The sequence below is a fragment of the Diuraphis noxia genome, unplaced genomic scaffold, assembly GCF_037042655.1.
Source record: "Diuraphis noxia isolate RWA-SAM2 unplaced genomic scaffold, SU_Dnox_SAM2 contig0009, whole genome shotgun sequence".
NCBI lineage: Eukaryota > Metazoa > Arthropoda > Insecta > Hemiptera > Aphididae > Diuraphis > Diuraphis noxia.
The window spans coordinates 2729174-2744961 of NW_028301719.1; the positions used below are offsets into that span (position 1 = coordinate 2729174).

At 29.9% G+C, this 15788-nt stretch overlaps 1 protein-coding gene and 1 long non-coding RNA gene across 4 annotated transcripts in view; one reads left to right on the forward strand and one right to left on the reverse strand.

Annotated features, from left to right (window-relative positions):
- LOC149054257 (uncharacterized) overlaps positions 1-2791 on the reverse strand; it is a 30258-nt gene extending 27467 nt beyond the window's left edge. Inside the window, exons 1-9 of the mRNA XM_089230513.1 lie at positions 2560-2791; positions 2233-2485; positions 1952-2164; positions 1456-1870; positions 1185-1391; positions 904-990; positions 668-841; positions 368-574; positions 41-233 (exon numbers count right to left, since the gene is read on the reverse strand). Of these exons, the coding sequence (XP_089086639.1) occupies positions 41-233; positions 368-574; positions 668-841; positions 904-990; positions 1185-1391; positions 1456-1870; positions 1952-2164; positions 2233-2485; positions 2560-2791 (1981 nt within the window). The remainder of the gene's footprint in view (positions 1-40; positions 234-367; positions 575-667; positions 842-903; positions 991-1184; positions 1392-1455; positions 1871-1951; positions 2165-2232; positions 2486-2559) is intronic.
- Positions 1-15788, forward strand: part of LOC149054254 (uncharacterized) — a 229629-nt gene that overhangs the window by 174868 nt on the left and 38973 nt on the right. The window contains exon 1 of one of the 3 annotated variants that reach the window (XR_016192298.1): positions 13731-14306. The exons of 1 other annotated variant lie outside the window; for it this stretch is intronic. This is a non-coding gene — a long non-coding RNA (uncharacterized LOC149054254). Of the gene's footprint in view, positions 1-13730; positions 14307-15788 lie in introns of those variants that run through there. One more of the 3 variants, XR_016192296.1, reaches the window with a different exon arrangement.

Below are 15788 nucleotides of genomic sequence, written 5' to 3' on the forward strand. Positions count from 1 at the left end.
AATAGCTTATATTATTTTAACTTTATGAGATGTTATTTACCAGTATCACTAAATATTTGCTTAACATCTGTAATAGATATTTTAGGAGAAGATGAATCCAAGATTTTGCAGTTACCAGTTTTAGGAGGTTTTAAAACAGAGTACAGAGACAACATCTTATATACTTGAAGAAACGTGGGAGTTGAAGGGTGATCGTTTGGCCCAGTTGCTTGACGTATTGTGCCAAAAAACAACTGAAAAAATGTTATTAGTATCCAGGACTAAACTATACAGTTCGTAGTTTCTTTTTTTATGATAATACAATGAATAATATAATATTTATTACATTGCAATAACTGTTAAAATAATAATTTAATATTAATTTCACCTCAATCTGATCTTGGTTAAATTTATTACTGAGGACATAATGGTACCCACATTCACTCAATAAATATTTAGACAAATCTATAGTTGATTGCAATGTAACTCTTAGGCCTTCAGCAGTTGGCCGAGTTAGAAATTCATCATCAGATATTTTACCATCTTTATTATTTTGTTCCCAAATATTTAGCCAATTGATTGTGCTTTCCAAAACCTTTTTTAACAAAGTTAATAATTAATTGCGAAACTAAAAAAAATTTTAAATTAAAACTAAAATTTCTTATTGTGTATTATAAAGTATATTTACCTTGAAATCAGTACTATTTAACTTAATTCCTTCATTTTTGTGCCTTCGATTTAATGCATCAAACGTATCATTAAATCTTTTCACAAAGTCTTGAGTTTCTTCACTTCCTTGAAGGCCTATACACTTTTGGTTTCTATAAAATTCCAAAGCATTAGCCATTGAATTACTCAGAACCTAAAACATATTAATATCAATTAAACACAAATTACAAACAATATTTTTAATATTTCAATTACTTGAGTGGCTAATTTTACACTCATTTTGGATAAAGTATCCAGATTTAAATGTCTCATAGTAATTTTTGGACAAACTCTTAAATTAATCTGGCCATGAGTGTCATTAATTGTATCTATTTTATGCATTTCTACAAAATGAAACCAACTTATACATTTTTTAGTATCAGATACCTATTATATTTCCAATAAAAAATAAAAACAGATTTTAATTATTTGATAAAAATTATAGTTATTTTTAATCATACCTTTAAATACTTATTATTATGTAAGCGATTCCTTACTGTTTTAATTAAATGTGGTGCATCACTAAAAACATATACTTTCCTTTTGTCATTAAGCGGGTGCATAAAAAAGTTTTTAGTCTCTTCCAATTTTCCACTAACTCCAAATTCATTCCATAACTTCCGATTAGTGGATGCACCATCACTAACTAAACCATCTACTATAGCACCAGAATTTTCAAGTAAACAAATAGCTTTAATGACAAGCTGAGCTAGTATATAACCTTAAAAATATTACATAATTTACAGTTATATAAATTATATAAAGTACTTTAAATGTAGTAAGTTTTTGTATAAATATACCTTTAACTGGTCCTTTTGATGTAAATACAGCAATTGGTTGAGAGAAATTAGCAGCATAGCTTTGAAACATGAATACTAAAGCATGATCAGCTTTTTGGCCATAATGTTCACTAGGCATATCATGACCAAAATCTTCTAAGCCATTGTAGGTTAGAGTAGTACAATTTACAGAAATGCTTGTCCGCAATGAAATTTCATCAAAAATCAAATTTCCATGCTTTTGTTGATCATTGAACATGCATATTTTTTTTGTTAGTATTGAAAAGAATTTTTTATCAAATCCACACTGATTTTGAACAAATGAAAGATAATTTCTTATAGTTCTGGGGCATGGCAAAGGTAATATTTCTTGTACACGTAAAAAAGAATATGCACTAGGAGATCTGTCATAAGTATAATAACATAATTAATTTAAGAACATATAAACAAATCATAATTCAATTAACCGAAAACAATAGTTTTACCTAATATGAAATAAAATACACAGTAATATCCAATTCTCAGAATATCTGCGATTTCTGGATTTAACAGAGCTGGTTTTTATAATTTCATTTATTAGAACTTTTTGTGGTTCATTCAAATTCGCATCAGATAGTAAATTATCAAGCGTCATATTTTCCATTTTTTTTTGCAAATTTCCAAGATTACTAATTATTTTTTGCATATTATTCTTAAGTCTACAAAGAAAATGAAATATTAATTGAAATATTACAGACATACATATATTACGTAACTTATATCGTACCTAACATTAGATACTTGTAATTTATGTTTTTGTTTAACTATGTTTGACAAAGAACGTTTTCTATTAGGTGTTAATGTTTGAGAAATATTTTTTTTCACATTGCCACTTGTATATCTAGATTTATATACTCTAAATATGGCAAATAGTTTTTCACATTCTTTGCACCTATTAATACCAAGTGAATCCATAACAATTGTACAATTATAATGATGCCATGTGCCATGATTTAGTTTTGCACTCTTGACTGAAATACCTAAAAATAAAAATAAGGTAATACTTGGTAATAATTTTGGTGAAATTATATAAAATAAATTACTAAATACTTACCTGAAAAATTAACTGCTTTCGGGCCACCAATACAGATACTTTTTTTATCAAGTAACATTAATAAATTAACAACTTCTTCAATGTTATTAGGTCCAATTTCAAAACTATTCAAGTTAAAATTTGAGGGTTTCAATTTGACATTAAAAGCATAACATGAAACTTGAAAATTATGTAGGATAACTATTTGTTTTTCAACAGTAGCTTTAGGGATATCATCATTTTGAATTTGCATTGAAAAAAAGACTAATGTAGTTTCATTTTGAATGCAACTCCATCCAGTCGGAAGATTAACAGATTTTAATTGTTTGAAAAATGTAATAAACTGAAATTCCTTGATTTAAAAAAAATACATACCTAACATTAAATTTATTGGAATGAAATATAAAACAGAAATAGATGTATTTACCTGATGATTGTCTGAATTATTTAAGGTTTGAAAATTGCTATGGAAAGAACTATTATAATCAGAAAGAGGCACTTGTATCTCCAGAGAATTACAATTTGAATTTATACTAGATGAGTCGATTATTGGTGTACTACAAGTCCAATCAAGTTTTTTACGACATAATGGATACTGTAACATATTAATAAAATAAATGCAATATTTATATATAATATATAATATATAATATACAAGACTGTCCAGTGTCCCATTTATCCATCAATCATTAGTCCAATACATTTGTATGATACTTTTAATATACAGTTTAAAACATTTCAACCAATATTGATCAAAAATAAAATTTAAATATTAACGTTACCTACTCAATAAAACATTTTAAAAACATGTTTTTTCTTTATAATATTTATGTAATGAAAAAATGATATGGTTTTCATACCTCTGTGCAGAATTGTGACCTTGCAAGTATTGGTGTGATTTCTGAGCAGTCATTAAAGCTTTTGTTAACAGTATTACCAAATAATGATGGCACAGCACCCTTTTGTAACTTAGGAATACTCCTCTAGGAAAAAAATTAAATATAAGGTAGTAAAGAGTTATCAACTATAATAGTATCTAATGAATAATTTTAAAATAATATGATACATTGCAAAAATTTTTTCGGGAAGTAGGTATAATAAATATTTTAAATAGGTACTCACTTCCAGTGGATCAGAAACATCATCTGGCCAATTTACATAAGATCGAACCAAATCATCATTTGTAAAATGCAATTCACATATTTTTTTCACAACAGTAGCTTTATTATTATTTTCAGAAACTACATTATTCCATAATTTATTTAATATGGGGTCAGCAGGTACAGAAAATAGAGTATACTTTCTGAACGTTTTATCATGACTCTTACAATTTAATACTGAGCACTTATAAACCATTTTAAAAAATATAAAAACATCCACCTCATTACAGTTTTTTATACGATCACCGTGATTGATAATTAATATTACACGTAAAATTTTCCAATGAATACGGATATATGGTAATTGTATACATATCATAAAAAAATAGCTATTCATCTTTTGTTTATTTTTAGCACCATAGACAAAGATTATATTTTTAGAACAGACTTTTTAGTCCGTAATTTTTAAACAATTCAGTTGTGTAAACAATAATCAAATAGCCAGGGAAATAGTATTTTTCAATGTAAACAACTACTAGTTAGTTAATTAATTTAATATTCTAATTAATATTTTTAATTTAATTTAATATTAGGTTTGTTCACAATTAACTAGGAGATGGCGCTACAATCGCTCGTTGACCATCCGTAACAAATGTGGATCATATCATTATACTGTGCACTATTGTTCGTTTCCAGTCCTGTTAATCATAGTCCGTGGCTATAATATAATATTATTGATATCTGAATTTCGGGATTTTATAATTTCTTTGAAAATAATCTCAAATATTATACACATTAAATGTTTACCTATTAGTTGAATAACTTTAGTAGCTTGTGTAAGTACCTTACCTACGGGCTACATACTGATCAATAATAATAATAATACTTACGCTATAATTCCTAAGACGGTGAATAAATATATAATTATATTATACTATATCAATACATCAATACATTCTTTAAAATGCTAAGAAAATTATTTTTATATAAATAACACATAATCAAAAAATATATAGTTATTCGTATGAATATTTATAAAGAGGACTGGTTTGAAATAATATTCAAATAAGTGGCATAGTGAACATAATTTAAAATTGGATACTTTTGTAAAGCATGTGTATCTATAGTTATACCGCATACATAAAACCTACCTACTTAATGTATAAAAATATTCTTTGACTTCCAACTATACATTTTCGTGCAAATATTTTAAATTTTTAATTATGATTCAGATACATACAGATTTGATATGGACAATTTGAAAATAGTTTAATTGTAAGTTACAATTAATTTTTAGTTAATTTATTAAATATTTTTTACAACAATTTTTTTTAAATTATTTATATTTTGTATACATTATTACATTATAATATTTCGTAGTGTATAATATAATTGATCAAATTATAATATAACTATTAACTATGTATTTTTAGTTCATGTATTAAAAATATTTTAACCCCCCCCCCCCCCCCCCCCCGAAAATTGATCCTGGATACGTGCTTGATTGTAACAGCTAGTGCACTAAAACTATACTAACCGACGTGACGTGATTGTCATTTAAACGTGTTAAAGATTTTAACTTAAAGTTTAAGAATCTTTAAGCTTTATACCACTTATTTAATTTTTTAGTTATGATACACATGAATTATTATTTAACTGGATGTATGTAAATTGTTTTTAATTTATAATAAAGGAAATATATTTTGTATGGTATTTTAATTTAATAAATTTTTAAATTAGAGTTTTAGAAAATCGCAAAATTTTTTATACTTAAGTTTCAGAAATGAGTGGACTTCACAACTTAATCATTTATTTTGTACAATAGGCATTTTTATTTTCATGTTACAGCTTTAACTGCTCAAATAAATATTTATTAAACTTGCAAAATAGTGTGATCGTAATAATTTACAGAATAGTGTTAAAATAGAGTTGTATTTTTTGATAATTGTTTTTAGATAGGAAATAATTTTCTTAAGGTTGTCTTCTTGGGGATCAGTGATTTATATAGGTTGTCTGACATCTCTGTGTTTATTTAACATTTAAGTTTTAGCAATAAACAATAAGATAGTTTTACTGTTAAAGGTTCACAACATATTTAGCGCAATAACACTTTCTATCTTCTAGTAAGCCTTTGAGTATTATACCCATATGGTCATATATCCTACTCAATACAAATTTCATTTTATTTTTGTTTAATTTTAAAAATTATAAATATTTTAAGTCTTATTTTATTTCGATTTAATTTTATAACATATTTGTTTTATGTTTTATCTTTGATAACGGTCGCATTTGTTCAGAAATCAGAAATTCTTATTCGATATTATGCAAAAAATAAGTGGTATACATTGCTCTATATTAAATTTCCTCGTTTAAAGGTCCACAATCATTTTTTATCATTAATTACTTACTTTTTACTCAATACCCCGTCTATAAAACAAGTATTTTAGAAATAATTATATTATAAGAGATGAAGAATTTTTTTATTATATCAGTGATTCTAGAGTAAATCTACGTTTAATGCAAAGAAAGAAAAACTTATTTCAAAAAGTAAAACTTGACTAGGTTTTGAGATTTTTTAAAATTTAATTTAAACCTCGACAGAAATCCCTTAGGATTTACATAAAATGTTTACAATATATATATAATTGTATAATAAAAGATTATAAATCTTGTACAATAATTCGTTTTTATAATTTTTTTTTTTAACGAGTCTATAGAGTCGACTATTGCTCTGAGATTGACTACTCATGTATAATATTATATGTGGCAAAACATATTATACAATTCATAATATTATAATTAACTACAAAACGGGAAAATCTTAAAGTTAATATCAAACTGCTGCAGGTATTTAAATTGCAATAATTTGATTATGTCATATCATTGTAGCATAATATATTATACTGCGCAGTAATTAATATCAAATACTTACATAAATTGTTTTACGTGCATTTAAGAGTAAACACAAATCTAAAACTCATATTTCCGAAATGTATTTGATACAGAGTTCTATAGATATTCAAAACGCAGATGGATCAGGTATAGCTTATTAATATTTTAAGTAAGATGGTAGGTATACCTACTACAAATATGCGATTATAATTCAAAAATAATAACTAATAATTATCATAATAAATAAAAATATTCTGTTCAAAACGTTTTTACAAGTATATTACGGTTACCTGCAGCGATGGATTACGAATCATTACATGGACCGCGTTGCAGGTTTGCAGATCACTCGTATGATGAAAAGGTTAAAAAAAAAAATGTCATTTGCCTATAATATATACACTTTTGTAGTTTTACGGCCTCGTATGACCGCGAATATATTCGTAAAACATTTATATATTTTCGTTCTCCTCCGACGAGGGTTCTGCGTATTTTTTTTCACTGCATTTAGCGGCGCGTAATGGACCGCGCAATTGTTTACACCTCTATGTATCATTAAGCACGCAAAAAGTTTATTTAAAACGGATATATCTCTCTCTCCCTTGTATATATATTCTCTTTTATGTTCTCCCGCCGAACCCTAATTTTTACTATTGCTTTTTTAAGGGACAAAGGGATCAAAAGGGTCCGACGAAGCGATTTCGACAGGAGAAAAAAAAACCTATATAATATATATATTGTATATATATATATTTCCTCTAAATAGGTTCGCGATGTTTGTTTAGTTCGCAGCACAAAAGAATCGGAAAACAATATATATCGGTCCGACACCCTATATGTATATATATATATATACATAGTTCGCGATTAGGTTTATATATTGTGTTATTCTCGTGTATGTATATTGTAGATTATATATGTATCCTTGTATGTGCTGCAGTATCGAAAGGGGAATTAGAATAAGACTTGATTATGGTCGGAAGGATACATTTATTTCATTATTAAAAAAAATAAATGCTCTTTGACAGTGAAATGACTCACGATAAACCGTACACATCATGGTGCACGGTATATACGCTCGCCGTGTCACTTCTGCTCTGTGTCTCTATTTGGTGTTTTACTCTGCGGCCGGGGTGAGATTTGACGGCAAAGTTGTATCGCCTTTGAAATGTAATGAGTACCACTGCACGCGTACAAATATATTAGATCATAATATACAGTTTGAAGTATAGTGTGAAATACAAACAGTCAAAAAACAAATTGACATTCGAAACCCTCGCTATATACACACGCACACGGCGAACGTTGATGTAATATAATATGCCAATCAAAAATGTGTATATTACGTGTACGCGCGTTTAATCTATACCACGCTCTACTGATTTCATAGGATTGCAGAATATTATAAAATAATAATACATCGACGACCCTACGTGAAGTACATTGTAACGACAAAATAATAAACAATTTTTCTCGTTATTCGAAATCCATAATATGACATTATTATAACGAGCATCGACCATGATAATTAACTCTATAATAAACATTTTTATGAATACAAAGTAATGTTATAAATGTTGTACATAGATCGGCTGCGGCCAATTCGAAACGTGTGAATGAGAGAATTAATATAAGAAATGCCTATATAGTATTAACTAGGTACCTATAGGCAGTGGTGTATTGGAGGGTATACGCGGGTATACGTCGTATACCCGGATCCCTATTTTTGGATTTATGCGTATACCTTTAAGAAAATTAGTCTTTCATGGGTATACGCACGCTTCTAATTTATCATCAGACAATTTAGTCATATTATCACCAAACAAAAGTAAAAACTTAAAAATAATAATTACATTTTACCCTACTACGAGTTCTTGCGAAGACGATCGGAAACTGCCGAGCGTATATACAATCAATGTACAGCGGTTCCCAAATTGTATACTTACTAAGTTTCAAAAATATATTGTAAACCACTGCTTTATCGTGTATACCTATTACAGTATTACCTACACTGAATCGGTCGCGGTGTGCCGTGTATGGTTAATCTAATAGTTAAAAATAGATCCATAGTCAAAAAATCATGTACGATTATTGATAATATAAAACAATAAACATACGTAATTTCAAACTAAATGATAGATCATAGATCAGCAGATGACACCAGAACAAAAAAAACTACAAAGAAAGAAGAAGATACAGATGTTTATAAAAGAAGTTTATGGACAATTGTTAATTCTTTAAAATGATTTATATAATAATATTTAAATTTTGATATGTTATTAACATAGTTGTTTATTGTTTTATATACATAACATATAAGTATTTTACTGTTCAATTTTTTTAAAGTTTGATAATAAAAAATTGTATTATTTATGATATATATGAATTGAATCAATTTAAAAAAAAATAATACATTGATACTTGGTACATATTACACACAGTGGAGTATCTGAGTATATATGAATTAATTTTATGGTTGGGGGTGAATATAGGGTGAACTGGGGGGCGTATATAGGGGGGTATATACGCCACTGCATATACATATACACATGAAGAGTAAGTGTTTGTAATAAAGTAATACAAGATTATTAAATACTAAGTGTAATGATTTTTCCAGCGGAGCGAGAAAATTTTTAAGGTAGGTATATTCAACTACTTTTAGGTGCGTATACCCATAAATTTATTTACCAATACACCACTGCCTATAGGCTATAAGCCGTATTGCACGATGTCTAAAATAATAATAATTGTTTAGTTGACTTGCAATAATTGCTGCAGCACAATCATAATATATGTATTGGCTGGGTGTCAAGCCGATTAGAATAAACGTAGAAAATAATGCCGAAAAGTGACGTGACACAATTATTATAATTATAGGTATACATATATCATGGGATAAAAACCTAAACAGCTTTAGCATATCGTTAAAACATATAGGTAGGCACAAACAGTGTTTGAGATTTGGGGGAAGATGAAGCTTACATTGAATACTTTATTGGTACTTATAATGTAGTGTACCTATAGATTACGACATTAGTTTTAGGGGAGGGCTATTCAAAGTATAGGGAGCTTAGCCCCCCCCAGCCAACCTTATTTACGCCTATGCGTTGAGATACCGTATGCAATATGTATCGGGATTGTAGAACCTGTTACACAAAAGGTGAGAATTTTCAATGCTTTTTGAATTTAACCCTATACTCTATAGCAATATATATAGTGCATCAGGAGAGTTAGTCAAATAATAAGTTCCAGTTAAAATATTTTATAAGTATATCTTAATTAAATATTATATATGCTAAATAGTGAGCCCAATATAGCTGTCGCACTCAAGAGCCAGAGAATTAGATGGACAGGACACGTCTGGAGAGCAGAAGGCGAACTTACACTGGCAATCACGAAATGGAAACTGAACAGAAGTCGACCGAGAGAAAGGCGTCTAGGCAACGATGGGAGGACCTAGTCAAAGAAGACCTCAGTTGTTGAGATTTATGAACGGAAAAGAATTGGCAGAACATAGAGAAGCATGGGGGAGATATAGTAGAAGCGGCGATGAGCCTTAATGGCCTAGAATAAGCTTTAAAAAAAATATGGTAAATAGTTTAACGAAAGACTTACGATCATATTAATCATATTATATAGTCATCTGGAGTTTCCCGGTGTGACATTGCGCAAAATGATTGAACTTGGCATACCTAGTGTGTATCGTGTAATATAAATATTATTTATAAGTACCTACCTATATATAATATGTATGTTTTAACCTAATTTACATTATTTTTAAACTTTATTGTAAAAATCTCTTATGTACATAACTATTTAATCTAATTGTAAACTAATAACCACTATGTTGACGCTGTAACAATAAAAATAATAATATGTATGTGTGACGTGTGTACCTTGTACCTAGACGGCTGACTATATAAATATTTAATAATATGTCTAGTAAGCATTATTCCTTATTGGTACCTATAATTTATGTTTATGGTTTGTAACGTCGTATCACACATTTGTGATCCGTTACTGTATAATATAACATGGTGGTCATCCAATAATAACGATTTCAATACTAAAAAAATAGAACGCGGATACGCACAACAATCACAACTATTGTGAAATGCTTAAAGCATTGAGAAAAATATAATATTATCCTTTTACTGCGACGTGGTAACTATAATTATTCATCCTATGTCTTATATACAAGACTATCTATTATTAATAAAATATAGTATTTACTAATTAGTATATAAGGAAAGACTTACGAGTATTACATATAGTCATCCGGAGTTTCTGTTAGTGTGTGCTGTTGGCTCAAAACTATTTGACTTGACATGATACCTGATTACGATGGTGCAGAGTACCTTAATATAACAGAGTGTCAATTGACACAATAGTACGTGAGTATACACAGATGACGATAATATGTCTATATAGTAAGCATTATTTTTTATTATTTATATTATTACCTAAAGTTTATGTTTTATGTACATGGTTTGCAATGGTGTTACAAATATCAGTGATGGCATATGATCCGTTGGTCGTTACAGTATAATAAAATATACATAATTGTTTTGGTCATCCGATAATAACGATTGCAAAATACTAAAATAGAACACGAATGACTATCATACTAAAAGAACAACTTTTGAGATGAGCTGCCAATAAATATAATATCGTCTTTTAACACGATGATCATTTTACAACTTGTGACGCTTCTGTAGTTCTATGACTTTTTTTAGCAATGTCACCAGACGTTAACGCGGTATTCGTCAAGATTAAAATATGGTTACCAGATCGGAGCTGGTAGCTCGTAGTTCCATACTTCCATGATATTATAGGGTGGTCACACTGTTCGCGGTGCATAGAAAAACCATAGATAATGCATGTATTATCTATGAGAAAAACGTGTCCACGTCGAGAGCTTGGTGAATTTGGATCGTTTAAAGCGAAACGTACAACGTTCTTGAGGTAGGTGTTTTGCTGTGAGGCTTATTAATTTTCATCACCCGCAATAATATAATAGTCATCGTACTGAGTTCGATAGATCGGAACCAATTATCGATTTCGATTCTACTTTGCGGGGGGGGGGGGGGGGGGGGGGTGGCGCACGTGACAGCCATCACTCGTCGTTTGGTTCAAGTGATGGGCAAAAACTGTGTGCGCGACAATAGTATACCTATGCAGTGTGTCCCGCGAGGATTACCCATTGTGATATCTCCCGAAATAATGGAGATATCGAAATTATGGTTTTGTAATAAGACTCACAGGGACAATAACAACAATTATTTCATATTTTAATGTTTTGATAAAAAAGTTAAAAATATATTGCCCTATCTCCCCCCCCCAATGGGCGCCCATGGCGGTCGATGATTATAAACAAAAAATACATCGAGCGCGTGAAAAAATAACTCGTCTCTGATAAATTATATATACCACAGTTGTGGCTGTGGTTAGTAGGAGGAGCGGGCTGCTTAAGTATTTATTATTATAAATTTTATTCTTCATTAAAATCACATGAGTTTAGTTATATAAAAACACATACTTTATTTTTCACTGTTAGTGAGATTAAAAATCTGTGATGCATATTATGTTTAAAAATAAATAAATAAGTTTAAATTGATGCTATACTTATATTGATATATATCAGGGGTGGCCAAATCGCGGCTCGCGTCATAGACTTTAGCGGCTCGCATCTTATCGTAACATTTTTACAAAAAATTTGAAAACATGAATTTATGTATTTGAAAAAGTATAATATTTTATTAAATTACAGTGTATAGAAAATAATTTGTAAAAATAAAGTGTTTTTGATATCATTTTTCTTTATTTACTATTTTCTTGTTTGTTGCGTGTTTATTTTGCTTGTAAGCTTTTTAAAATCAGGACTATATTTTGTTAACGCAGTCCTTATAACAATTCAGTTAAATGATCATCCGTTACGATACCTTATCTTATTTTTAATCTCATATATATATATATATATATATATATATATAAATTATATAATAATAGGCATGACCTTTTTTTTTACATTTTGGCTCTTCCATATTTATTAATATAATATTTGGTGGCTCGCGAGTCTCTTCTCGTTGGCTAATCCTGATATATATATATACACATAATATATTAGCTTATATTATAATTTACCGTTTTTTCTTTTTAATATCTGGTCACCATACAATTAACGCGCACGTTCAGGTCTCTCGTCAATAATTATTTCCGCGGGGCGCTATATTATTATTATAACATGGTGCAGACGAGAAGGGCGTGAGCACAATGATATATTTCATGTAATATTATACGTATATATAGTGAGCGGGTACAAAGCCGCCGAATAACCACGTAGACGACAAAATGTAATAATTGAAACTAACAACTGCGGCAGAATTCGATTTCCACGTGAATTACTATTATAAGTGTCTCCTCCTGGCGGGCGTATGTCGCTAACAATGTAATATAATATTATATTATAATAGACGGCGTAAATACAATAACATTTAATATAAATAACGGTCCGCGGGGACGAGGCCTGCGGAGGGACACACAAAAGCGGACCATACTGACCACAGCGGTTAGCGTATACACATATATACATGAATATGTAGGTGACGATGACGTTTAAGTACACACTTGTTGTGTGCACTGCGGATAAGTCATTATTTTCACCGCCGCCGGCTGTGTTTAACGCAATAATTTGTCTCGTCGCGGTGTACGATGACCACTGTCCGGCAGCAGTCGCACACACGTCACCATCGTCGTCGCACCCCCCCCCCCCCTCCCCCGATGAGGGTGGACGTTCGTTATATTCGTTGTTATTATCGCTATTGCAGGCCGTGGGTGTGTGTGCGTTGCGATGACTTGCTGCACTGCTGCAGTGTAACGACGACCCTTGTTAAGAGGGGGAGGGGAGGGGTCGGATTGTGAAATGACTTTAAGCGGTCGGTCTGCACGGACGAGACGGTTCGCGATGTACCTACTTACCGCGGAAATGATACCGTATATTATATACGTAGATGTATGGTAAAGTCTTATTATTTATAATAGTATTGTACTTCATGGACAACGGGCGCATTACAGATAGCGAGATAAAATTCCTGGTAAAACTACTGTAACCATAATAATGTTTTTCGCTAAACATAATATCTATATAACCGTTTGAAATCAATTATCGCGATTCGACGAGTTCTGAGAAATTTTGCTTTCTGACCAAATAAATCAGCTGTACCAACATTCTTACAGCACATTCGCACTTTTAATGTAAAATTTTACGCACGGACCACAGGGTGATCACCTGCAAAGTGCAAGTACGCTCATCTGCGACAACTCTGCAGTAACCTTCGAAATTCCATGACATTCGCAAGCACGTAACGTAATCTACATAACAATATGCTGATGTTTAGATATTGATATTGTACATACATTTTTTCCGTTTCCGGTCGGTTTCGTCACGATAACACCGACACCCTCTCTTCACCTCGCCGTTGACGTGCGGTGTCCATTGCACAGATCGTTTACTAATTAAAAATATACATCGTGAAAAATGGACAATTATTATCATTATATCGTCGCCCGCTGCGTGTCGCGTCAGACGGAGACTCACTCTTGTTTTTTTTCCACCGCACCCGTCTCGTCCACAAGTGAAACCAGCTCTGCGTGACATTTTTCGTGTTATATTGTAGAATTTCATATTGCAATATTATGGACTATGGAGAAGGCTTTCAATTCGTCAATCCGGTACACCCTATGGGCAGGGCAGCCAAGATTAAGCGTTGGAGTACACAAGTACGTAATTATATTAATTATATTATTAATTATTATCCTAGTTTTTTTTTTCTGTTACCTAGGTAGGCCGGTATTAATTTTTTATTTTACCATCAAACTATGTTTTTATATCCTACTTTGGATATGGACTAAAATAACAATATTACTATGATTTTCATTATTACCATGACTTAGTGGTAGCCCCAGGCTATTTATATACCGCGTGTTTCAAATTTTTAACCATCTTGGTACACGCATGCGCAATGCAACTTTTTTTTCAATAGCAATCGTTATTTTTGATACCAAATTCGGATAGACTGAATTTTTTTAAGTCATTTTGACCAATTAACCATGGCTCTAAAACCAAAATTGACTGAACGAGAACCATTCAAATTTTAATAAATAATACATTTTTACAATTCATTATAAAATGCATAAGACCATTTATAATATTATTTATTATTGGTTACTTTTTGAACATTTTTTTTTATACGTGTTATAAATAAGATTAACATAATATGGATATAAAATTATTTAATTTAAATTGATTACAATTTACAACTGTATACGTAAAATATGTAAAAAGTAACCAATAATAAATAATTACAAATGGTTTTATGCATTTTATAATGAATTGTTTTAGAGCCATGGTGTTAATTGGTCAAAATAACTTAAAATCCAGTCTATCTGAATTTGGTCTCAAAAATAACGGTCGCTATTTAAAAAAAAGTTGCAGTACCAAGAGGGTTAAAAATTGGAAATTTAATCTGAAAATGTGTATTTATATACCACTAGCTTGTAAAAAAAAATCGATTTATTCAACCATAATCCGGCCGAGAAATTCAGTGTTCCTTTTAATTAGCACGGTATACTTATTTAGTTATTCTTTTGCCGTGGTATGGCCGATACTAACGTTGATATTATAATAATCATAATATTCATTGTCCATATTGTATATGTTGTTATTAACATTATACATCCTAATTTATTATGTCGCTCTGTCGTTCACGATGATATAATATTTCTATAACTTTAAACTTTTTTCTTTGCGAAGTTCTTATAATGCGTTAGATTTATTTTTGTTTTTACCTTAAATATTTCTCAAATATAATATATTTTAATTATAATCTAATATGCTTTGACCATCATTATTCTTTTATTCATCCTACCATACAGAATTATTACATTATCCTGAAAACGACCCAAAAAAACCACTTTGCCATCGGTCATCATATTATAATATACACTGCAGCACTATATAATGCACGAAAACTGACCATTGAAAGTGTGAGGTTTTTCAAACGTATGGTGGTTTGAAAATTTAAGTACCTAATTAATATAAAACCATCACAATTTATTTGTAATTTATTTATAATTTTTTATAAGAATAGTTCAAGTACAGTAAATACTAAATTCAATATTCTGATTTATTTTATATTTTGTAAAATAATTTTAAAGACTGCAGTCATTCTTAATACGAACATTTAATAATAACTAAAATCT